The 24,955-nt window shown below is 40.9% G+C and overlaps 1 protein-coding gene across 4 annotated transcripts; it reads left to right on the top strand.

Annotated features, from left to right (window-relative positions):
* Nucleotides 1–4,174: 4,174 nt before the first annotated feature.
* Nucleotides 4,175–24,250, top strand: si:dkey-81h8.1 (uncharacterized protein LOC100034657 homolog). Of its 4 annotated transcripts, none has more exons than XM_031278597.2 (9): nucleotides 4,179–4,546; nucleotides 8,759–8,858; nucleotides 11,238–11,351; nucleotides 11,509–11,565; nucleotides 16,583–16,720; nucleotides 19,236–19,283; nucleotides 19,477–19,590; nucleotides 22,688–22,780; nucleotides 23,684–24,250. In XM_031278597.2, the coding sequence occupies exons 2-9, from the start codon at nucleotides 8,763–8,765 to the stop codon at nucleotides 23,789–23,791; spliced, it is 768 nt and encodes a 255-aa protein (XP_031134457.1). In that variant the 5' UTR covers nucleotides 4,179–4,546; nucleotides 8,759–8,762; the 3' UTR covers nucleotides 23,792–24,250. The 4 variants fall into 4 exon arrangements, with proteins under 4 accessions (XP_031134459.1, XP_031134457.1, XP_031134456.1 ...); XM_031278596.2 differs by having other exon boundaries at nucleotides 4,181–4,546; nucleotides 8,756–8,858; XM_031278599.2 differs by lacking the exon at nucleotides 22,688–22,780 and having other exon boundaries at nucleotides 4,175–4,546; nucleotides 8,756–8,858.
* The last annotated feature ends 705 nt before the right edge of the window (nucleotides 24,251–24,955 follow it).

The following is a 24,955-nucleotide window of genomic DNA, read 5'->3' as shown; positions in this document are numbered from 1 at the left end:
ACCATTCACAGACACACTTCACACACATCAGTCCTCTGCACCTCTGATACTAGGCCTACATTACCGTTGCTTTATACTGGGACCAATAAGAAAATATCAACACTTAAGTTTAGATTTAATTTGTGTTCTGAAGCATATTGTCAATTTATATATATAGGTAATTTTCCCAATTAAGCCTGTATGATGGTGTTAATAATATTATAGTATGTTGTCTTTCAGCAGTAAAAACCAACATATCCTCTTACCTAATTGACAGAAAAGGTAGATTTCCAAAGACTCCCAAAACAACATATATGACCTTGACCGCCAACTAATGGCAAACTTAAACTGCCGATGTATTCTCTGCTCTGATAGCCGACAGCTGTCTGCTCTGAGCGCATTCACCGTCACACACTCTGTCATGTAGCCTACACACTAAGCACCGAGCTATTCCTTAAAGGAGCTTCCCCGGTCTTGTAACACAAGGAGAGCCTGCCAGATCTTCTTGTATTTGGTATTTGGTCCTGGGTAAACCCTGACGAACTTCCGGCAAATTTGAGATTTGCTCTGCAAGTCAGTCTGGCGAAGAGCCCATTCAAACCCATTTCCAATGTCCCCGAAATTGAGGCACCAATCACAACCGCTGAGGCGGGCTTTATACCAATCACAACCGTTGAGGCGGGCTTTACGCGATGACGATAGCGCAGCAACGACGAGCAGCGAGCAGCTTTTTGTTTACATTCAACATGACGGCTACCAAAGAGCAGCGTCACCCGGATCATTGGTTTGATTGGTTGAAGGACTATCCAATGCACCCAGAGGCATTTGAGCGGCGTCCGTTGGTGGCGCCCCTTTGGAAATGAACTGTCAATGAACCTTTCCCAGACCCACTCTAAGTTACAACTGAGAAGGGTCTGGTGTCAACCAGGCTACCGAAAGTCCGAACCATCCAAAAAATGCTTTCAGACTATAAACGAACCGGACCATGGTTGAGTTTGGTCCGGACCGAGACCACCTCTTTTTATCAGACCAAAATTTGGTCTTTTGATCCGGACCGTGGTCCGGGGGAGGTTTCACACCTGTAATTTTGGTTCCGATCAAACTGAAAAGTCCGAAAGTCCGGACCAAATGAGATAGGTGTGAAAATGCCCTTAGACAATGAAACGGCAAGTTTATGAGTTCGCCCTGGATGTATTAAGAGAACGAACTATACTTGTAAGAGACATGAGAGAGAAGCTCATGAACGCGCATGTTGCTACTGGTTGCTACCACAACACAAACATGAGCACTCTCATTGGAATGAACGGGGCTTCGCGCCAAACGCTGTATCCAGTTTTCTTAATACATCCATGATTTGTGGAAGACGTCCTGCCTCGTTCCTGTGCCTAAGACGCCGCGTCCCAGCGGCCCTCAGGACTACAGACCGGTGGCTCTGACGTCCCACATCATGAAGACCTTCGAGAGGCTCGTCCTGGAGCAGCTCAGGCCCTTCACTGATCCACTACAGTTCCCCTACCAGCCCAGCCTGGGAGTTGAGGACAGCATCATCTACCTGCTGAACAGAGTCTACACTCATCAAGCCTGCGAGCACTGTGAGAGTCATGTTCTTTGACTTCTCCAGTGCTTTCAACACCATCCGTCCGGCTCTACTGGGTGAGAAGATGACTGCAATGCAGGTGGAGGCCCCCATTGTGTCCTGGATTGTTGATTACCTGACGGGCAGACCACAGTACGTACGCCTAAAGAACTGTGTGTCTGACAGGGTGGTCAGCAACACTGGGGCTCCACAGGGGACTGTCCTCTCTCCCTTCCTCTTCACCCTCTTCACCTCGGACTTCAATTATTGCACTGAGTCCTGCCACCTTCAGAAGTTTTCTGATGACTCAGCAATAGTTGGCTGCATAGAAAAGGGTGATGAGACTGAATACAGGACTGTTGTGGGCAATTTTGTCACTTGGAGTGAGCTGAACCATCTGCAGCTCAATGTAACAAAAACGAAGGAGCTCGTAGTGGATCTGAGGAGGGCGAAATCACCTGTGACCCCTGTTTCCATCCAGGGGTCCCTGTGGACACTGTTGAGGAGTACAAGTACCTGGGGGTGTACTTAAACAATAAGCTGGACTGGACTAGACACGCCAAGGCTGTCTACAAAAAGGGCCAAAGTCGACTCTTTTTCCTCGGGAGGCTGAGGTCCTTTAACATCGGTCGGACGATGCTGAGGATGTTCTATCAGTCTGTTGTGGCCAGCGCTATCTTCTTCGCTGTCACATGCTGGGGCAGTGGGATGAAGGTCGCAGACACCAACAGACTGAACAAACTGATCAGGAGGGCTGGTGATGTCGTGGGGGAGGAGCTGGACACATTGACGACCGTGGCTGAGAGGAGGATGCTGTCCAGGCTTCAGTCCATCTTGGATAATGTCTCACACCCTCTACGACACACTGGCCCAGCAAAGGAGCACCTTCAGCAGAAGACTCCTCTCACCCAGATGCACCACAGAGCGCCACAGGAAATCTTTCCTGCCTGTGGTCATTAAACTTTACAACGCCTCCCTCAGAGAGTCACACACCCCCTCTCTGTAATCATCTCATCTCAAACATAGACAATCACTTCTCTTTTTTATTGCACTATAATCATCTCAACATAGACAATCATTTCTCTTTTTTATTGCACTTATTTGCACATTAACACTGTACATTTCATATTTTATTCACTGTACATTTCATTTCATATTTCATATTTTATATATTATTACTGTATATTTTGTATTACATATGTAAAAAGTCTGGATAATATATGTTGTTTGTATATGTTGTTTGTATACCTGGAGTGGTAACAAAAATAATTTCCCCCTGGGATTATTAAAGTATTTCTGATTCTGATTCTGATGATATCAAAAAATCTATCTATATATCTAGTGTTGGCCTTTATGAAAATCCCTCACTGGAATGTGATGTTATTAAATGTGGATAGACTTCCCTGTAAAAATAAAACAATGCATTTCCTAGTTCCACAACATGACACTGAACACAGCTGTCACAACAAGACAAAAGAAGTGCTGCTGCTGGGTCGGCACAGAGAGCTCAGTTAGAGAGGCCACCCCAACACATACAGTACATGTAAGGTATGTTAGGAACCTTTAACAATGACTTTGACCAAGGCATCACTGCTTTCCCATGAAGTAGGCTACTCTAGAGTTGAAATGTTAATATTCTGTTAAAATGTGAGTCAGCACTAGGAGCTCCCCTCCCAAGCTTAATGTGTGGAAGTGAGGGAGAGTGGTGCATTTGCCTGTATTTCACATTGCTTAGACTGTCAAATGAGCTCAATCACTGTGGATAACTGATACAAAACATCACAATGTGGCTCCTTGTCCCCCAGACACCCAATGTTCAGTATGTTCAGACAGCTTCAATATTGGTCAGTATTTGAAGGTTTCATTGTATGTCTTCTTTTAGCATTCTGAGCTAATACTAGACTCCACACTACTGCTAGACCCACGCTGTATTTGCATGTACACTATGATAGCCATAGCAAACCTGGTTGTCTTTTAGTGCCACCTCATGGCCAAAATCTATTTCATCAATCCCAAACGTAGGACATCCAATTAAAAAGGCAGGACCCTCTGCATGTGTGTGTGTGTGTGTGTGTGTGTGTGTGTGTGTGTGTGTGTGTGTGTGTGTGTGTGTGTGTGTGTGTGTGCGTGTGTGCGTGCGTGCCTGCCTGGAATTTAGAGCAGTTTGGACAGCGTTAGATATTAATAAACTGTGAATAAAACTAAGTGACCATTTTATGTGTTTTTGGCTCTATTTTCAGCCTGCTGAATTTTACAAAACAAGCATTGGCCACTAAAAATAAAATAACACAAGAAACAATTATTTATATTTATAAATTATTATTAACACAATCCTGAGGGATGATTTAGAGAGAACTTTACAAACCACCTTTAATAATAAAAAAGAGATCTACAGTGGAGAATTCTGCATTGTTGCTGGGAATGCTTTTGTTTCTCTCATTAGATCCAAATGTTAATGGGTTTTGTTTGTGTTGATGTTTCAACTATTGAGACAAATCTTCTGTTTCCGAGAAAAACTCTCTTCCTCACTTTCTCTCTCTCCCTAGATTATCCTTGTCTTCTCTCTTCACTTAGGCTTTTTCTGTGTATTCCCCCCCCCCCCCCTCCCTCTCTGGTTGGGGCGTGTGCCAGTGGATTGAGGTCCCAAAAAATGTCTGCTACTTCCCTCTGTGTGTCTTGTCACAATTCGCTGAGACTAAACTTGTATTAATAAAGCATAATTCAGTGCTAGCTGTGTTACACTTTTTGCGAAGGTACAGTCTACGCCCACCAGCCCGCTGGCTCCCCTGTCTCCAGTCGTGCATGTGAACTGCATCAGACAGCAAGTCTGCAGAACAAGTCGCAGCATCAGTGTGCTGCAGTGAAATCCAGCTCCTGAACACACCCTGCTGCAGCAGAGCTCCCACACAACACCGACAGCACACCCGGCTGTAGGCTACACCTTGACCGAGCAGATCCAAAGAGACGGCTAGCTGCTGGAACACAGCGGAGGTAAGATCATCTGTTCACGGCATTTTGTCCCGCAGGATGAACAAGGACAAGTAGCCTAACCTGGGACAGGACGAAATGTCATTGAAAATAGCGCCGAAGAAGCGATACGTCAGCTTTCATCACAATAGTTTGTGGACTCAGAGGAAAGAACATCAATAGAGGGCTATCCAAAAATATTCAGGTGTCCTGCACGGAACTGCCCGGTCTGTTTTGCCGCGGCATCTGGAGCTGTGCCAAATCCCACTGCGGTCCCATCAGTCTGTGCTGCGGACCACCGCATGTACTGTTCTCAGTGTTAGTTATTTTAACTAGCCTATACGAAGCATTGAATGCTCTTTGCTTTTATAGAGTTTATAGAAACAATATAAAATGTGGATGCTGCTGTCTATAGGCTGTATAAAAAAGATCTGGAATACTCAGCCGATAAAAATAATGGAGGCCAACACTGTAATCTTGTAGTCTCCTCAGAAATAGCAGAAGCCCTTAGTTTTGCTGACTCGTGGCTGTTAATGTGTGTTGAAATTGAAAGTCAGCCTTCAGGCTTTGTTCAGGAGGACATTACTTTTAGATCAATGCTGATACAATTCGATTTTATTTATATTGTCAAATCATAATAGAAGTTATCTCAGGACACTTTTACTAGACCACACTATAATTTAGAGACCCAACATTCCCCCATGAGCAAGCCCTTACTTAGCAGCAACCACAATAATAACATTAATAACTATAAAAATAATATATATAAGACTACTAATAATAACATTAGCAGTAGATATAATATTAATAGAAGCAATAATAGCAGTAATTATAATAGAAACATATTTAAAAATAACAGAAGCAGTGGGTGTCAAGCAGGACCACGGCAGCAGGCGCAACCACGATCCAGGTGTCACCATGATCCAAGGAAACCTGCGAGGTGAGAATGCACAAGGACTCTGGGGAAGAAGCTAAGTTAGTACAGAAAAAATACCAGTGAATCATGTTGAAGTGTCAATGTGACAGGCTCAGTAATCACAGACTATTTATCAGAACTTTACAGTGTTTTCCACAGGTTGAGAATTTACTTGTGGTGGTGGGTGGCGCGGGATGTGACGGCGTAGCATCATGGCTGGGTTCAGTACTAAACTAGTTAAACTAAAGTTTATGAACTGTTTATTGAAAAAATGACTACATAACAAGATAATTTAGAAAGAAATAACTATTTATACTTAGGGGCTGTTCGTTATTTAATTAAGGGGCCACCAGAGGAGTTTTGTGGCCTCTAACCTAAAAAGACGTGACCCTCCCCTCGTCAGTAATAATTTTCCTATGACCCTCCAAAACGATTTGATAAAAAGGAATGATCCTCCCCTCGCGTGCAAGTTTGCACTAAGCAAAGAAGCACAGACACCATTTGATTTTTACAGCCATGACATACAGGACTTAACCTCTGCATTCTCATCTTACACATCCCACTCCTCTGTTATGGTGTGGTGGCCATTTCAGTAGATTTACTCACTAACATTGTTGTGGAAACACAATAAGCATGAAAACTAAATGCACACTTCATGCATTACTGCATAAACCAATTCAACACTGGTTGCTATGGACTTGTCACTATCGTCATTGTATATTTTAGCACATAGGTAAAGCTGCCGAAGCTGAACATTATATTCCAAAACACATGTTTATTTTTAAAGTTTTTAAGTTACATTGTAACAATTTAACAATTCGCCCTTATGAAATCCAATCGCGGCACGGCTGTTTTGGAACGCAATAGACAGACGCTTAAATTCAACTAAAATGTAACAGTGAACAATCAGTGTTGGACCTACAGTCTGTTGAGATGCCTCTCCAAACTCACCATGAAACGTTAAGACACGTTGAGAAAAAAGATCCGCATTTTGCCGTAATCCAATGACACAAAAAAAAGTAATCCACAGCGATCAGTAGATCCACAAAAAGGTAAATGACACGGTGTATCCAGCAAGGCCGATACGAGCGTCACATTCACCAGCCAGCTCCAAACAGGTGAAAGAGGCCTCTCCACTTCACCGTTTAAACAAAGTGGAATAAACGTATAAAAGTCCAAATCTACACAAAACCCGCAATCAATTAGTAAGCTGACATCACATTTATATACATGGCATTTAGGAAACCTTTATTGCAAGGTTGGCACGGTAAGATGTCCAGACTAGTGCAACAGTAACTTTCGTTTTTTGCGTCCTGCTGCTCCCATCGTCAGCCAGGTAATAATTTTTTTACTAAAGCAGTATATGAAATCAGATTATTTAAGATATTTATTTAATATCTGGTCATGCCAGATGTAATTATTCCACTAATTTTTTAAACAATGCAATTACCCGTTTGAGTCACCAGGGGGCAGTGCTCCTCCTGCCCCCCCCCAGCAAACTCCGCGTATGGGGTCAGACTATCTGCTAGGGGGCCGAGACTGAGAGCTACATGGATAAATATGCACCAAACAAGCCACTTTGAAATTTTGCTCTTTTCATGAATAAAAAAGTTGGGTGACCCCCCCACCCAGACTAAAAAATGTTGGATGACCCTCCCCTCAGCAAAATATAAAAATACATGACCCTCCCCTATTTTACTCCGGTGGTCCATTCCATAAATACCAAACGGTCCCTTATAACTATACTTATACGTATCGCTATAAGCAGATTGTAAACTCATTATAAATGTGTTTATAATGCATTATAGGCACACAATGACCAGCAATTATAAGTAGAGTATTATAATATTTGACCTTATAAGTCATTATAACAATGCTTTTTAAAGTGTTATGATTATAGTTATAAAGCAATATGATTATTCATAAGTGCTTATAAATATACTTATAGAGCGTTATAAGCAGATTACAAAATGTTATAACTCTGTTTATAATGCATTATAGAGACAGGCTTCATAGAAAGTGTTACTAAATTCATCACTTCCTGCCCTCAACCTCTAATGGTTTATCTTTAAATGCAGGACCGCTAGAAACAGCTTGAAGACCTGAAATATACTTAGACAGCTTTTCTCCTATTGATCTTCACCAATTAAGGCAAAATATTTCTACAGCTAAGCCATCTACCTGTCTCTTGGACCCCATCCGAACTAGGCTACTTAAAGAAGCTTTACCCTTGGTTAACATAATTATACTTGTAGAGCATTATAAGATTATAATACGTTATTAACTGTGTTTATTATGCATTATAGAGACAGGCTTCATAGAAAGTGTTACCATGGATTTAATCTTTAATTGTTATAATTTTATCATTAAAGAAGCTCATGAAGTTGTCACTACTCAGAGCTATAGATGGCTCAATAGAGCTGTGACTCTCTGTCAGCCTGGCTACAGTGCTGAAAAGAAACCTGAGATTGTTTTTATTTTCTTCTATTAATGATGAGTAATAGGCTGCTCTCGTATTTCTGAGGGCCTTTCTATATGTTTTCTGACTGTCTAGCCAGTCCAAACGAGATTCTTCCAGATTGGTGGAATGCCATTTACTTTCAAGTTTTCGTGAGGTTTGTTTCAATTTGCGGGTTTGGGAGATATACCAAGGTGCTAATTTCCTTTGTTTCATCACCTTTTTGAGAGGAAGAACAGAGTCTAAAGTCGTCCATAGCAAGGCCGCATCACCGTCTACAAAATGCTCAATTTAGGAGGAACTAAAGTTAACAGGAATCCCCTGTTATATTAAGGCATGGTACTGAATTAAATGCCGTTGGAATTACTTCCAAAAATTTAGCTATAGCACTAATCTAATCAATCCCCTTTAATGGCCTGAGAGCTGGAACATATGAATTGGTCTTTTACACAGGCCTTGGATGAAACATGTGAGCGAACATCAAGGATGACTACAACAGGCTTTTCAGTACATAATACATATTCAAGGCAATGCAAATACTAAAAATAATAATTAAATGTTTAACACAAATCCCACATGAAACTAACTAGAAAAAAATCAAATAGAATAAAAACGTCTTCAAATAAATAAACTAAGAAGGCCTACGCCTTGAAGACGTTTTTATTCTATTTGATTTTTTGATGTCTGAAGTCAAAAAAGTGAAACAAATATATCACGCCCTAGGCCATTTAAAAATTGCATTGCAATTTTTTTTTTATCTTAACCGGTTGTAATCTTTACACAGATTTTTATCCAATTAACGATGCATCGTTACATCCCTACTCAATCTTTTTCTACATAATGTTAATTTCTCCATCAGCAGGAGGATGGCTCTTAATGACAAAGACCCAGTGGTTGCAGTGGGCACACTCTCCCCAGGCCAACTGCAGTCCCACCTCAAGATGGAGCCCAAGACTCTGGGGGTGAGCAGGAGCATTCAGTGTTTGTTAACCAAATTATTTACGATATGTCCTGTCAGTAGTGATTCAAACTCACATATGCATGCATACATTCGTCCCTGACTTTGTATGGGACATTTCATACTATAATTATGACCTCATGTGTTCAACACAGAAAAAAATTGAGAGGAAGTATCAGCCTGGTTTTGGGATTTGATTTAAAGGGATATTAGGGATAGTTTCTGACTATTTGCCATTAGGGTTGCAACGGTGTGAGATTTTTAAAGTACAATAACCATCTCAGAAAATGTAACGGCCTCACGGTATACTGCATTACACAATTATAATAATAATAATATTATTATTATTAAAGCTGCAAGCAGCGATGGACGGGCCCTCGCGCCTTTGCGCGTGTCGGGGTTACTGGCGAATGCAGCTCCTTGCGACCGTACATTTGCGCGGCACTCAGATGCAGCAAATCGTCATCAATGAAAAGGGAACTCCCTGCCGAGTTCAACGATACCTCACACAAGACTCTACGTCATACAGTTGATTAGCAATGAAAAGGGGCGTGGCTAAATTATAGGGGGCGGGTCAAACCATCATCAATTAAAAAGGAACTCTCTTCTGAGTTCAATGATACCTCACACAAAACTCTACCTTAGATGGGTCAGCATTTATGAAAGGGGGTGTGGCTTAAACATAGGAGGCGGGCAAACCATCACTAATGAAGAAAGAAGTCTCTGCTGAGTTCAATGAGACCTCACACAAGACTCTACCTTAAACGGTTCAAATGTTATGAAAGGGGGCGTGGCTTAAGCATAGGGGGCGGGCCAAACCATCACCAATGAAGAAGGAACTCTCTGCTGAGTTCAATGACACCTCACACAAGACTACCTTATACGGTTCAAATGTTATGAAAGGGGGCGTGGCCTGAGTAAGTGGGCATGGTTAAAATATAGGGGGCGGCTCAGTATCACATGTTGACCACAAAGTATAAGTTTCATGTAAATCGGATGATGTTTGTCATATAAGGCGCATTTCATGTTGCCAGCGGGGGGCGCTATGACCAAAAGTAAATATTGGCCTGTAGATGTCCTCAGATATGGACCCTTGTCAATTGTGAGAAATTTCGGGCAGATACGACAACGTACACTCAAGTTACAACAATTTCTTTGTTCATCGCTAAACACTCAAAATGGCCGCCATGCCACGCCCACACCGTTTGAAAAGGTTTTTTTTTAATAACTTTTCATCTTTAAGGTGTTGAGATGGTACAGACCAAGTTTGAAGTCCATAGCATGAAATCTCTAGGAGGAGTTCGTTAAAGTATAGCACCTTGACTTTTAGGCCTACTTCCTGTTGCCACTAGGGGGCGCTATGACTTTAAGTAAATATCGGCCTTTATTTGTCCTCAGGGTTGGACTCTTATGAATCCTGAAAAGTTTCAAGCCAATTGGACAATGTACACTCAAGTTACACCCACTTCCTGTTTTGATGGCGAAACGCACAAAATGGCCGCCCCGCCATGGCCACGCCCTATGACGAAAAGTTTTTCTTTTAATAACTTTTCATCTTTAACATCTTAAGATGGCACAGACCGAATTTGAAGTTTATCGGATGAAATCTCTAGGAGGAGTTCGTTAAAGTACGACGTAGAAATGGCCAAAATCGCAATTTCGAACTTTGAAATCAAAATGGCGGACTTCCTGTTTAACGTAGACTCACAGAAGTGAGTCTACGTTAAACGCACTGCAGGGGCTCAATTTTGTGAACTTTGTAGGGGGCGCTAGTGAGCCATTTTTGTGCGCCTATTCCCGAAATCCTTAAAATACGTACATTTTCACCAGACTTGATGCGACCGCCAATTTTGGTGAGTTTTTGAATATGATAAGCCCCTCAAAAAGCCAATTCATTTGCCGGGAAAAGAATAATAATAATTCCTTCAGTTCCAATAGGGCCTTCGCCGCTGTCGGCGCTCAGGCCCTAATAATAATTCCTTCAGTTTCAATAGGGCCTTCGCCGCTGTCGCCGCTCGGGACCTAATAATTCCTTCAGTTCCAATAGGGCCTTCGCCGCTGTCGGCGCTTGGGCCCTAATTATCAGTTACAATGACCCTTAAAGAAATTAAAACAGAAGGCCTTTTTTTGGTTGAACGCCTTATCATAATTGAAACTTGAAACCATTTCTTTGAATGGAAGTATGCAAAATAAGTTTCCCTTTAAAAAATAAATACTAAACGTTTTTCAATACCTTAAATAAGCAAAATGTATGATAACTTTACTTTTTTTTTGCACGTTATACCCTGAAATTGCTACAACCCTATTTGCTATATTTTGTATGCATCTGTAGGACTTAACATGCTGATCAGCTTGTCTACCTGCTCTTTACCCCACATCTCAGGCCATCCAGATCGTTATCGGGGCTTTGATTCTCTGTCTGAGTGCCTCTGTGCTCCAGATCCATGAGGTCCACTTTACGGGAGATGTGGCCCTCTTCCTGATTGTTGTCATACAGGTCAGTTAGAGGCCACTGAATGGGACGTTTTGCTTTCATATTTTTGTCAGCACTTTATTATTATTAAGATATAACATGTGGACTTAATACTTCATATTAAAATCCAACCCACAATTCCTCCTGCTTTGTCTAAGCAAGTTGTATTGTAACCCACTAGGTGACTTTGTCTGGGTCAGTGTTGGTCCACAGTGGAAGGAAACCTACTCTTTTTTGGGTAAGTATACACATCACACACAATCAGCTAGATTCATACAACAAACTATGACACGTAGGCCAGGGGTCATCAACTACATTTTTCCAAGGGCCAGAATTTTTCTAAGCAGACACTCCGGGGGCCGGACTTTCAAATAAAAAAAATAAAATGTATTTATACCTAATACGTCTATTCTTGTTCGATATTTTCACTTTCTTTCTGAATGAATGCTATATTTTTTACATGTATTAATGTGAGCAAACCCCTAAAAAACATGGAAACTCCATAATGATAACTGGCTCTTTAACTAGAAAAAGATCTCAGACTAGGTGGCAGTTCACTGAGGAGTGATGGTTAAAGCAAAGCCTGTCTGTTCACTCCTTAAGCTCCATTGTACCAAATTTGGTTGCATTTCCACCAGAGTTCCACCGGGGGTGAGTCTATGGAGCTAGACGGTTAAATTTGTCTCTTTCGCCTGATTGTCGTTGAGAAATCTCAGATTTGATTGTAGTTTTTGCAAGTTCAACATGGATTATAGGTCGAAAGTTGAATGAAGTACTCGTACTCGTACTTATGTCCTTTCGATTTCTTACAGGTTGAGTTGTTGTTGCCCATAACATGCTAGCATTCTGCTAATGAAGTGAAGGACTGAGACGAAGAAGAAGACGAAGACGACCAGAGATCCTGCTTGATAGTCCAGTCATTTTAAGCCAAAACGGGCGTCAGCCTAGAACAAATTGCAACAGAAGCAAACTCAACCTATTTTGTATCCTCAATATGTCCTGAGTAAGGAAAAATAATCCCCAAGAATCCCATTAGGGGAAAGTTTAGAAAAAGATCCAAATATAGCCTATTCATATGCCTACAACATTTTAACCTTTAGATATCACCATGAAAATTACTGAGTTGATTACTTATATCAAGACAAACAAAAAATGTATTACAAGTTTTTTTTTGTATGTGCTAATTTGAATAAATACCACAACAGATCTAAACATTGGGTATAGCCAGGTGAAAATGTCTTGTTGAATCTTGTTGACATATAACAGTAAAAGACTTAATGTTAAGGTCTGAATGGAACCCATTTAGGCTACCATGAGTATTAATACACAAACTCAATGCAGATGGCCTGTGACGAGAATGAAGATGAGATTCTCTAGTGGTGCATTGTATACATAATTTGATTGTTTGATCCAGCCACTTTTTTATTTTACCTACCTTTTGTCTTCTGTATTCTCCTTACCCTTGTCTCCTGTTCTTCCCTCAGACTCATCCCCCAGAAACAGTCCCACGGACCCAGCCCCAAACCCCATCTCTGCAATAATAATTAATAAAGGCTGGTTTAAAGTACTTCTTTCTGCCTCTATTAATGCTCATGGGTAGCCTAAATGGGTTACATTCAGACCTTAAGTCTTTTACTGTACGATGTCAACAAGATTCAACAAGACATTTTCACCTGGCTGTACCCAATGTTTAGATCAGTTGTGGTATTTATGGAAATTAGCACATACGTAATTAGATTATGCACCATTTGCCCATGTTAACAAACAATTTAAAAAAACTTGTAATACATTTTTGTTTGTCTTGATGTAAATAATCAGCTCAATATTTTTCATGGTGATATCTAAAGGTTAAACATTTTTACCCTATTCACAAGTCTTTTTTTAAACTTTCCCCTAATGGGATTCTTCAGGGCTTTTCTTTCCTTACTCAGGACATACTGAGGATACAAAATCAGTTGAGTTTGCTTCTGTTGCAATTTGTTCTACCTTTTTTCATAAAATGACTGATAGCATCCGAAGCGGAACCAGAACGTCAGAGCCCATCTACAGGCATTCTCTGAGAATGTATGGTGGACTTTTTCGCCCAAGTTCTTTTTTTGTCCACAGCAACTTTTTTTTTGGTTGCTGGCACTGTTATTTGCCTAACCTGTCAGCTGTGTTGTCGATGCCTCAAGATAAAAAAGGAAGTGACTCTGGCTAAAAAGGCTTTTTAGAACAAAAAAAGCGACTTTAAAAAGATCTAACACCCAGCAGTGTGTATTTTCTTTGCCTCCCCTTTCGAATGCAACATTCAAATTACTAGACCAAAAAATGATATCCTGAGAAAAGTGGATTTTGAGGGGAAATAGCTCCATAGACCTCCATTCATTCTGCACTTGCCCGTGAGCACCTCATATGGAACCAGAGTGGAACTGCAACCAGTTCAGAAGCTTGAGAGTGGAAGTTCTCCCCTTATTAGACATTCTCTGGTTAAAGTCTGTGATTATGGCAACGGTTGCTCCTAACTGGTGGAAAATGTTTGTAGAAAGAAAGGCCTGTTGTCAGGTAAAAATGTCACTGTCAAAGAGGCTGAAGTGAAAAGTTGACGTGGAAAACAGCAGCTTTAATGATGAATGGACTGATAAGCATGCTATGCATTCGTCATGTATGCTTCATTTGCAATGAAACGATGCTGTTGCAAAATAATACAACCAGCATCATCATCAAGAATAAAGAACGCGAACATAACAATCGCGTCATTCACGTGCATATTAAGTAGCCACATGCATCTATTTTGGTCTTATAACGCGTCCATAGATTTACCGCTCCAGCGGAGAGGATGGTGTGTTTAGCCAGCAGTTAAGTTTATAAGCATTTGTCCAAATTTCAAGATTCCCAGCAAACTAAGATAAACAGACTACAAACCGACAGCTTTTGTTTTAGCTTGTTTGTAAAATGTCGCTATTTGCAGAGTAGGCTAGAGCTGTGTTTGCGTAAAACAGCGCGGGGGACAAGAGTGGAATGCCCAGACAGAGCAGATTGAAATATCGCTTCCTACATGTTTATGCCTGTAGAGCAGGTGAGTGGGTATTGATAAGTATTGACTTTTTACTCACGAAGGTTTTATTGTAGCCTACTTACAGTAACGAGCCTAGCGTTAGTTCATCTGCGCCAGTGGCCGTTTATAATCCTCTCTGTATCGTTCCCAGTAATGTACTGCGTGTTGTGTATGCACACCTCTCGGCTCAGCTGTGTGTGTGGAGCGCGGGTATCACTTACAGAACCCTGGCATGTGAATAGAGATGCAAATACAGGGGGCTGGGTTTGTGCTCTACCTGTGTAATGTTAACTGCTGTAATGCTTGAAATGCTAAATACCAGAAAACATTTTTTCCTCTTCACATTTTCTGAATTCATGATTATTGTGCGGGCGGACTGAAATCTTTGGCGAGCCGGATGTCGTCCGCAGGCCGCCAGTTTACGATGGCTGATGTAGGCCTTTAGTTTTATTTTTCAACCTGGACCCTATTTTCCTATGTTTTTGTGTCCAAGTGACTAATGGGAACAGCAATCTTTGAAAGTGGTTCAGTATTAAGCAAGATCGCTGGAGTCAGGAGCAGCGAAACAAGCTGCAATGTAAGTTATTGGGCAATTGTGCACCTTCAATTTACTTCCAAAAAAATGCTTGTTTTGCCATTGACATGCTGAAATTGCTGAAACATTATGGAAAGGATTCCTGCAGAGGTTAACCTTTTTGTAAAAGAGTAAAATCTAGTGTTGTCAGTTAAACGCGTTATTAATGCCGTTAACGCAAACCCATTTTAACGGCGTCAATTTTTTTATCGCGAGATTAACGTTCTTTTTGGTCTAGCAAACTTTGTAGTTTTTTTCACATGCTGTTGCAACAACTAGTAACGTTAGAAAAACTACAACGCCACACCGGATCTAGCTAGACCGGAAACAAAACAACTTGTTTGGGCTTGCGAGCCGGCCAAAGAATAGTAGGCTAACGTTACGTTTGAGTGGATGGCGAGCGCGAGATGCCGAAATGGATGCCAATAAGATTCTGAATGGAAAGTTTACTTTTAAAAAGTTGCCAAATGGTTCCATTGACAAGACCAAAGTGATCTGTGTGTTTTGTCATTGTGAACTGAGCTATCATGCATGTCCAGTCTGAAATACCACTTGATGGCCAAGCACACAGCTGATGCGAATTCTCCGCCCCCTCGTCAAAGCCGTTACATTGTGTGAGAGATTATTTGCTCCAAGTGTGAATGACTGCTCCAAGTGAAAATGTTAGTGTGAAATTGAACACTACAGTATGCCAATGTTGTTTTCAATAAAAAAGCATTTGCACAAAGCAAGCCGATCCACTTTTCCATGTTGATAAGAGCATTAAAATGAGAAAAAATAATGGGACAAAAAGAAATCAAGGGACATTTAGAATAGATAAAAATGTGCGATTAACTATGACATTAATGTGATTAATCGTGATTAAATATTTTAATCGTTTGACAGCACTAGTAAAATCCTTTTTGTTTAACATGAAACTGTGAACCCACCAGACTCTATTTAATTATATAGATTAGAACATTTTTATCATCGTAAAACAATTCATTCAAAAAGATGCTAGAATGAATAGCTGTGGATGCGGGGAGGGGCCCATAGAACATGCCTTTCTACAGGGCCCAGAATTTTGTGCTACGCCCCTGATGGAAACACTGACATTTGGGGGTAGTGTATGGTCTGGGGGCATGCTCCCAGGAGATTTTTTTGGCTTTAATAGCCCAAATTTGGTGGCCTCTGGCACATTCTAATGCCACTATTCCATCACATACACTGATCTTAATTATTGCATTTAATGAGTTTTTCTCCCTATTTTATTTTCAATTGTTAGTTTTGTTAGCCTTTGCTAGTTTTAGTTTAGTTTCAGTTTTTCAGAAAGATTTAGTTTTAGTTTATACATATTTAATTTTAGTTTGTTTTTGTTAGGGCCAGGTATAATGTCTCAGACGTGTGTAGCTATATATACATACAAAATACATGGTTGGAGAATAGCCATGATGTTTAATGTTTCATTCATTATTATTTTATTTGTATTAGTTTTTAACCTGGCAAAAAAGTTTCAGTTTAGTTTGTTTTTCTTGAAGGTTTTAGTTTTTATTTAGTTACAGTTCACTAACAATATTTTTTACTGCTTATTTTTGTTTTAGTTTACTACAATAACCCTGGTGTTATTACATTATAGTACATGATCACCTCTGTTATCATGTGCAGGTTAAATGTGTCCTGGTTCTGCACCTCATCAGTGCTGCATTTGCCACTGCTGCCCTGGGTCTGATGTCCAAACACCTGCCCTACCGCCAGGACTCTTACCACTGTGAACACTGCCGCAGACTGGAGCTACATGCCGTGGTATTCTCTTCAAAACCTACACACTAAGGCCAGAGCATTATATAAAATGCAATAGATATGGAGTTTAATTGTCATAAAACAATCTGTGGAAAAAGAGAATAGCTACTACTGCAACAAAGCTTTTCTGCTGTAAAAATGTAGTCAAGTCATGTTACAGTCTGATTAGGACTGACATCCACAGCACATGACTGAATTGCATCTCCAAGATAAACTTGGGTGACTATTAATAATTAGTAATTGAAATTAACTAGCCTGTGAACAGTGTTTAGGTTTGCTATCTGCCTTGTTTATCTTTGGAAGATATGAGTCTTGCCTGGTGCAAGACTGAAACAATGTTTGCATTACAGTAATATATCCCGAACAAAAGAAACCCTCTCAGGTTATACTGTCACTTTGTTTTAATCAAACTAGAAACAAGTTTCCACAGTTATAACTGTCACTGTGTAAGTATGAAACATATATTTCCAGTCCAGAAGTGGCCACTGTGATGAATTGATAAAGGTAAAGGTATAGCTCCTAACTTGCCAAGTTAGCAAAAACTCCTGAAACTAGTGTGGTCATTCTGGTCTTTTGGTAATTCACAAAGCATTTGAGGAGAACAAAAAAGGTAATCAGTCTGGGACAAGTTAGGGACACTAGCTGCTGATTGTTAAGTTCACAGCTCTGAGCCCATAGTAATAACTGAAGTCAATAACTGAAGAAGACTGGTTTTGTCAGCTGGGCAGTGACACTGTTCACAGAGGTGATTTGTTCAACCACAGTACTGCTGTGCATTCAGAACGTAAGTTATGACTATAACTATGGATCTATGAGACCGAACGATGACCGTCACCATGGTCTTACCTTGAATACTGCAATCCTTCAACCTATTCCCGAGACCATATGTCAACAAAGTCATGTGACTGACCTTGGGAAGCTTGGCCACCGTCCATAAGAGTATCCAGGTGGCTGCGCCTCTTCCTCTGGCCTAGGATGCCTCAGCCTGTTCTAAACGACAATCTTTCAATCTCACAGATCCATAGTTATAGTCTATTTCGACCTTATCAGACCGTCACCTCAGTCTTACCTTACCTTGATGACTAGTACCACCAGGGTAGCGAGGAACAGAGGATTCCACCCCATCACAACCTTACCCTGCAGCTGAGAGTAGAACCGCGGAACCCAATGGTGCAGGGGATGCCACATTCATTCTGTAGAAACTGGAAAAAGTACAGGGAGCATTTGATGTTGCTGGTGCACATATCTCCAAAAGAGGAACTCCTCCAAGATGTAGTAGAAGATCCCATGATGGAGATATGAGAGATCTGTACGGTTGCAGTCGGTACAATTCCTTAATGAATGAACTGAGACACCAAGGGATGTCTCCCCACTGTGACACCTCCTACTGCCTAGAAGAGAGAGTACAGCAGAAGTGTACACCTTAATAGTGCTAGTTGGTGGCCGGGTTGGTTCAGTGGTAGAGCAGGCGCACTGCAGGCGTACTGAGAGGTTTATGCCTCGACGCTGAGGTCCAGGGTTCGAATCTGACCTGTGCCGATTTCCTGCATGTCTTCCCCCTTTCTCACCTAGCTGTCCTATTAAATTAAAGGCGGAAAAACCCCCAAAAAATAATCTTAATAGTGCTAGCCGCCCTTCCTGAGTCCAGAAGTTACTGAAGGAAGCATACAACCATTGGGTGGAGCAAGTGGCTGGATCTCCTTGCCTACTGTGACACCATTCAGAGAATACCCTCCACTTTTGACCATAGTTAGAACGAGTGGAGGGAGTCCTGGCATTACCTATAGTATGCAAGACCGCCTCATCTAGCCCCTAAGAGAGGGACTGAGAAGGGGCCAAGCCCATAGCTGCAAGATGGCTGGTTTCGGGTGCTACATCTGCCCCTCTGCCTGAAAAAGCAGGTCCGATCTGACCGGCAGGACAACAGGGCTCTCTGTGAACCAAGCGACGGAGAGCTGGAAACCAGTGCTTACTTGGCCACCGGGGAGCTATCAACAGCACCTTGCCAGTCCAGTTGAGAACCTGGAGAATCAGAGGGAACAGAGGAAAAGCATAAAACAATCCTTCCGGCCACTCTCGAGACCCAGGGGACCTCCCTGACCCAGCAGGGAGAACCACATCCTGCAGTGGGTAGTCTGGGGTGCTAATGCAAATAGATCGGTCTGTGCCATGCTGAACCAAGTCCATAGGAGGGCTACGACTTTCAGATGGAGTCTCCACTCTCCTGGGGGAGGACCTGTCCTGGACACGAGGTTTGCTGCCTCGTAGTTGGTATATGTGGGATTAAAAAACTGATTTAACAATCCTTAATTGAATCAAGTCCCACATGCATGGGGATTATTTTCATGCAATAGAGGAGGCAGGCTATGTAGCATCCACAGAGTCCCTTATCTACCTAATCACTGATCCCTAAGTAGTATCCATAGACTGTAAAAAATAATTACATGAAGTCATAGTTGACACTACATGTTGTGAAAAAGCAGACTCCTTGTTTCTTTGTCTTTACTGTCCACTGCAGCAACATTGTTTCAGGAAATGCACCGGGCTGATCGAGCAAAAGTGTAAAGTAAGTGATTGACTACTGTTAAAATACAATACTTTGGTCAGATAGATTATGTTGTCTTGTTTTGTAGAGTGCATGTAGAAGACAGAAATGCCTTTAAGTGATAGACAAGATGTCTTGAGTCTTTTACACTTTTTAATTGACATATTCTTGCTGTGTTCTCACGTTATATGCTCTTGGATTTCTCTGGCTATAGCTGTTGATTGACGGGATCCTGGGGACGCTGGTGATCTTTCTGGTACTGGAGCTGTTGATCTGCATCACTGCCATGCTGTTTGGACTCAGTGTCCTAGCTGCAGGTGGAACCCAGGTGAGCTCTGATAAAAAGTACCCAAATAATGCAGGGCTGAAGCGATTACATTAGATAGTGGTAAATAGGATAGTTCAGCAGATGTTGGTGACCCACTTGATGTAAATATATATTTAAATATATAAGTGACTTGAATACATGGTTAACTAGATTAGACAGGTGATACTAAGTATTATGTGGTTAAGTGAGTTGAAGAGTGAGTAGTTGGTAAGGCGTGGTGAATCACATCCTCTGTTAACTGAAGTGCTATATCATTGAAATGCAATGATCACTAATTTAGATAGATCACAAACTGGTGAGGTGAGATGGCAAGTGACTAAAGCTACATTTACACTACTACATTTTGGTTTAAAAACAAATGTCTTTTGCTATGCTTACACCTCACGTTCACACTACTCCAGTGTTTTGGTTTGAAAACTCATTAACGGGGACCTTTTGAAAAGGCGATGCACGTCAGTCAGTATTATCAGTTAGGTAGGCTTACATACCCTACAGTAACAGTTCCACCTCGTTGTCTGTCCAAGCTAATAAATCCCTGCACTTACCATTGTTGTTCTTTCTTTAAAGTATTTTCTGTATGTTCAACATATACATCCATGATTGAACCACAGAGTAATGTCAGAAAATCTACTTCCTTCCTGGGTAGCTCACCTGGTAGAGCGGATGCCCATATGCAGAGGCTCAGTTCTCGATGCAGCGGCTCAGAATTCGAGTCCGACCTGTGGCCATTTTCTGCAAGTCTTCCCCCTCTCTCTCTCCCCACTTTCCTGTCTACAGCTGTCATGTCTATTAAAGGCTAAAATGCCAAACAACAAAAAAAAGAAAGAAAAAAGAAAATCTACTTCCTGTTTACACCGACACATGCATGCCCAGTGTATTCCAATGGTCATGTGATTATAGAGAGTTAACACCTACCGAAGTCAAATTCCTTGTGTATGTAAGTATACTTGGCCAATAAAACTGATTCTGATTCTGATATGCGTGTTACTGTAATATGAATGGAGATTAGTTCTACTGGAGCTAAAACTCTTGTGCGGACGGAGATTGTTTTTGTCTCAAAAAGCCGCATAAAAATAAAAAACGTAGTAGTGTTAATGAAGCTTAAGGTAAATAGGATAAGCAATGCCAGAATCAGGTTTATTGCCAAGTAGGTTGGCACATACAATTGCCTTGCTATGTGTGTTCATGTTCAGTTATGATGATTATATTACATGTTTGCAAGGCTTGAAGATACAAGTTATAAGCAGGGTTCAAAATTAACTTTTTGATCCACCAGCCAAAAGGCTAGTGAATGTTCACGTTTTCCCAGCCACTCAATAGATAACCATCATTTTTTGTGTGAAGCAAATCTACCAGCTATATGCGTATTTTACCAGCATTTGGCTGGTAGATGGTAAAGTTCTAATAATTTACTGTGATTGAAGGTTTACAATTCAATAGCTAAATAAAGATATGTTATTCATATCAAGTCATGCATCAATGCATCTTGGTGATGAATGAGGTGGTTAAATAAATTTCCTCAGTACTCCTTATTCCCCAACAAATATGTGTGGTAAAGTAAAAGAGCAGCCTCCATCTTCATCACTGCTGAGGTGCCCCTGAGCAAGTCCCCCAATGGCTTACAGCTCAGACTGTGCAGCTCCAAGCTTTCCTTGAGTCTTTGTGCTCACTTAACCCTCCTGTTATCCTCAGATTTACTAACATCTGTTATCCTTGGATTTGAAACTTCCAGAAAATGTTGGTAATTAAAAATCTTTTACCAAATTTTTATGTTGATAGCCTAAACTGGCAACTGGAAAATGTAGACAATGGAGACATGGAGGTCTGTCACATCCACATCTTTCCAACTGTCCACATACACACAACTTCCCTCTAAATTTGTCATCTCAAGTATATCTTTTTCAACTGATGGTGTCATGAAAAGCTCAAATGCTGATTTTATGTCGTGGACATGGCTGACAGCATAACTGGTGGGGCCTGGAATCATTTTTATCACATTAGCAGCACTAAGTCTACCCTGTCGTTTAAGTGGGGAGAGGGACCATAATAATTTGCCATTTTTGGAAGGTAACGTGTTTGCTGGTGGTTGAGAGACAACAGAAGGGTCAACCCCAAGAGTCTCATTTTCTTCAGAGGAGGATGCCTCATAATCAGGGTCCTCCTCAACATTATCCTCAGTCTCGGACACATTCTCCTCTATGTCACTTTCAGTGTCAAAGAGCTGTGACAAAACTTTGCTGACAGAAAACCTTTTCTTGCAGGCCATTTTCAAATGAGAGTGAGTGTGCAGAGAGAGCACATTGAGCACCAAGAGAAATGGTTTAGCCTGCATGTGAGCTTTTATATGTTTGCCCCTCCCATGTGTATCATGTGATGCAAACCATCCCTGCAAGAACCATATTTTCCCTCCCTCAGAGTGCGGGAACAATATTTTCCCTCTCTCAGAGTGCGGGAACAATATTTTCCCTCCCTCAGAGTGTGGGAACAATATTTTCCTCCCTCACAGAGGATGGGTGCGTGTGTGCGTGTGTGGGGTGGGGGGAGTGGAATTGAAGATTGTGAAATTGCAACAACCTGCATGTGAAAGTGACCTCAATATCAGCCAAAACAATCTCAGCAAATTTGTGTAAAATGTTCATATTTTCTATGTTTTATACAGCTAAAACAGCCTGGGGTCAAATTTACCCCAAGGAACACCGATGCGTACAAAATACATACAGGACATTGAAAATATATCATCATGTTAATTTTATGTTTACCCAGTTGTTCCCATTAAATTAGGAAAAGTCATTCAATATGAAGCAAAAAAAAATGATGTCAAGCACTTTTTTAGAGATGTTAAACATTGAATGGGGTCAAATTGACCCCAAGGATAACAGGAGGGTTAAATAAAAATGTAATAGAGCCAGTAAAAGTGTGTCCTGTTACTGTCAATACTGCCGATATTGTAGTTTGACAGAAGGCTGACTAACTACTTGAAACTACTACTTACCAAACATAGCAGTAAGAGCTGTGTGTGTGTGTGTGTGTGTGTGTGTGTGTGTGTGTGTGTGTGTGTGTGTGTGTGTGTGTGTGTGTGTGTGTGTGTGTCATGCAGGCTCCCAACCAGAGACCTGTCTATCCACAAACGCGCCCCCCACCTGTTCCAGCCGTGCAGCAGGCTACTCTAGCTGTAGCTGAGCCGTCTCAGGTACCACAAACACAGTCTTTGTTAGGGCCCTATTTTTATGCAGGGACATGATGCAGGGTGCTGCCTCTCGCCAGGTAGGTGGCACCTAACTGAGGTTATTTCCTTAGTTGCCTCTTAGTTGCCTCAGTTTGCTGATTCACTGTGTGCCGAAGTGAGAGGAATCATGACTTGGCATATCTGTGGCGCAACATATTTGGGCTGCCATAATAAACACAGGGCATTTAAAGTAAGGAAAGAAGCTGATGTGTTTGACAATGACTCACACCAGACCCTCTTGAGTTTTTTTTTTAATTCCACTATATTATGTCTATAAAGTCAAATCACAGACTAAGCCCATGCATACTGCATATCCATTCATCCATTATGACTCTGCATTGTGCTCTGCATGAAAATAGAGCCTTTAAGGTATGCTAATTCCTGTTTCTTAGTCTATATCAAAGCACAAAATGAAACATTAGTTAATATAGTTTGCACACTGATATTAGTAGTATTAGTAGTCTATATCGACAACGTTTCATTTCCGGGATTGTTCAGGTGCTGGCGGAAATTCCACCGAATGTCCCTCATTTTAGCCGGATGTCCGTCACCTTCCGCTTTCTTTGTGTTTGCAATTCAAAAATCCAGTCAATTTATGAGGACAATGGTAACTGCTCCTCAGAGCTCTGCAGGGTAAATTGAGACAGCTAGCTAGACTATCTGTTGAATCTGAGTTTTCTGTTGCCACTAAAACAACATTTGAATTTGAATTAAACACGTTCCACCAAAACAAGTTCCTTCCCAAGGCTATTTTGTAGAGGCACCGTTGCTCCGTCCAGCGTTTAGCGCATCTTTTTTTTGTTTATTACCAGGTTGATGTTTTCTGCAAGTCATGTTCACATTTTACTGCTGTCTGTGTGTCAACAGGTGGCTGTTGTTGTGACTGAACCAGATTCAGAGCAGGTGGAGGACATCTCCACCCCACCTACTGAACCCCAGGTGGAGCCAATAGAAGCTGTGACCACAGAGCCATGAACTCAACACACACTGCTTCCCGTAGTGTAATGTCATGTCAGTCAGAGTGTAAAAAACTATTCCTCCAACAAGTTATCAAAGGTAGTCATCCTGTCCTTTCACTTCTGGCATGACATGAACACAGGGTCAGGATTAGCACTGCACTACATACAGTGTGTTGGGGTTATGATATGGATTAGTGTTACAAGCAATGTTGATTTATTCTTCAAATACTAAGATCACTAAAATAAGTATAGAGTAGAGAGAATAAGTATAGAGAAATAAAAATAACTACTAATTATACTAGTACTAGTATACTAGGTACTCAGCTTGGTCATTGTGGGGAAAGCACCGATCTTGTTCACCTTCAAGAGTATATATTCACTTCACTAAAAGTCTGTGCACATGTTGTGTTGATTAGAGTGAAGACTGATTCAATATGTAACCTTGTACTATTAAACTTTTCTTGCCCAAAACATATTTGACTGTTGAAATAAGATTGTATTGTTATTGTCTGGTTATAAAACTAACCTTATATTGAGTTTATGACTTTTAAAAGTGGTTCCAGGCCAGGGCCAGATTGGGACTCATTTTCAGCCCTGGAGTTTTATGCCTTAGACTGGCCCACTTTAGTTCACGACTGACTATATTAAAATAATGTAATTAAAACCTCAGAATATAAGTCTGCAATAGGCGCACTGTTCTCTACAGCCTTGTAATTCATTGTATTTTTGAAAAATAAATCTTACATCAAGATGCATTTACTAAACAAGTATGAAAAAACACCTCAAAATTAAGTGATTCTTTGCTTAAAACAAGCTACATTATCTGCCAATGGGGTAAGAAAAATAATTGTTTTAGATTTAGCTTGTTTTAAGCAAAAAAACAAACAAAATCACTTAATTTTCAGGGTTTTTTTTTTTTCAGAAAACAAGACAATTTCTTATGCCATTTCACTTGTCTAGTAAATGTATCTTGAATTAAGAATATTTAGATATTTGAACTGGAAACAAGTAAGATACAAAGTAAGAAAAGCATTTTTTCAGTGATAATGTTTGCTTATTCACACACTTTGGTACAACAGCAGCTTAGGCTACCTGTGTCTTTCACAGTGAGAGCATTAGTCTCTTCACAACTGGGTCTTGGCTCTGTTTCTGACACTAAACGAAATTTTTTACATTTATT

Source organism: Sander lucioperca, chromosome 16, assembly GCF_008315115.2.
Source record: "Sander lucioperca isolate FBNREF2018 chromosome 16, SLUC_FBN_1.2, whole genome shotgun sequence".
Lineage (NCBI taxonomy): Eukaryota > Metazoa > Chordata > Actinopteri > Perciformes > Percidae > Sander > Sander lucioperca.
Note: the sequence above shows the minus strand (reverse complement) of the source record. Positions and strands in the feature narration are given on the sequence as shown.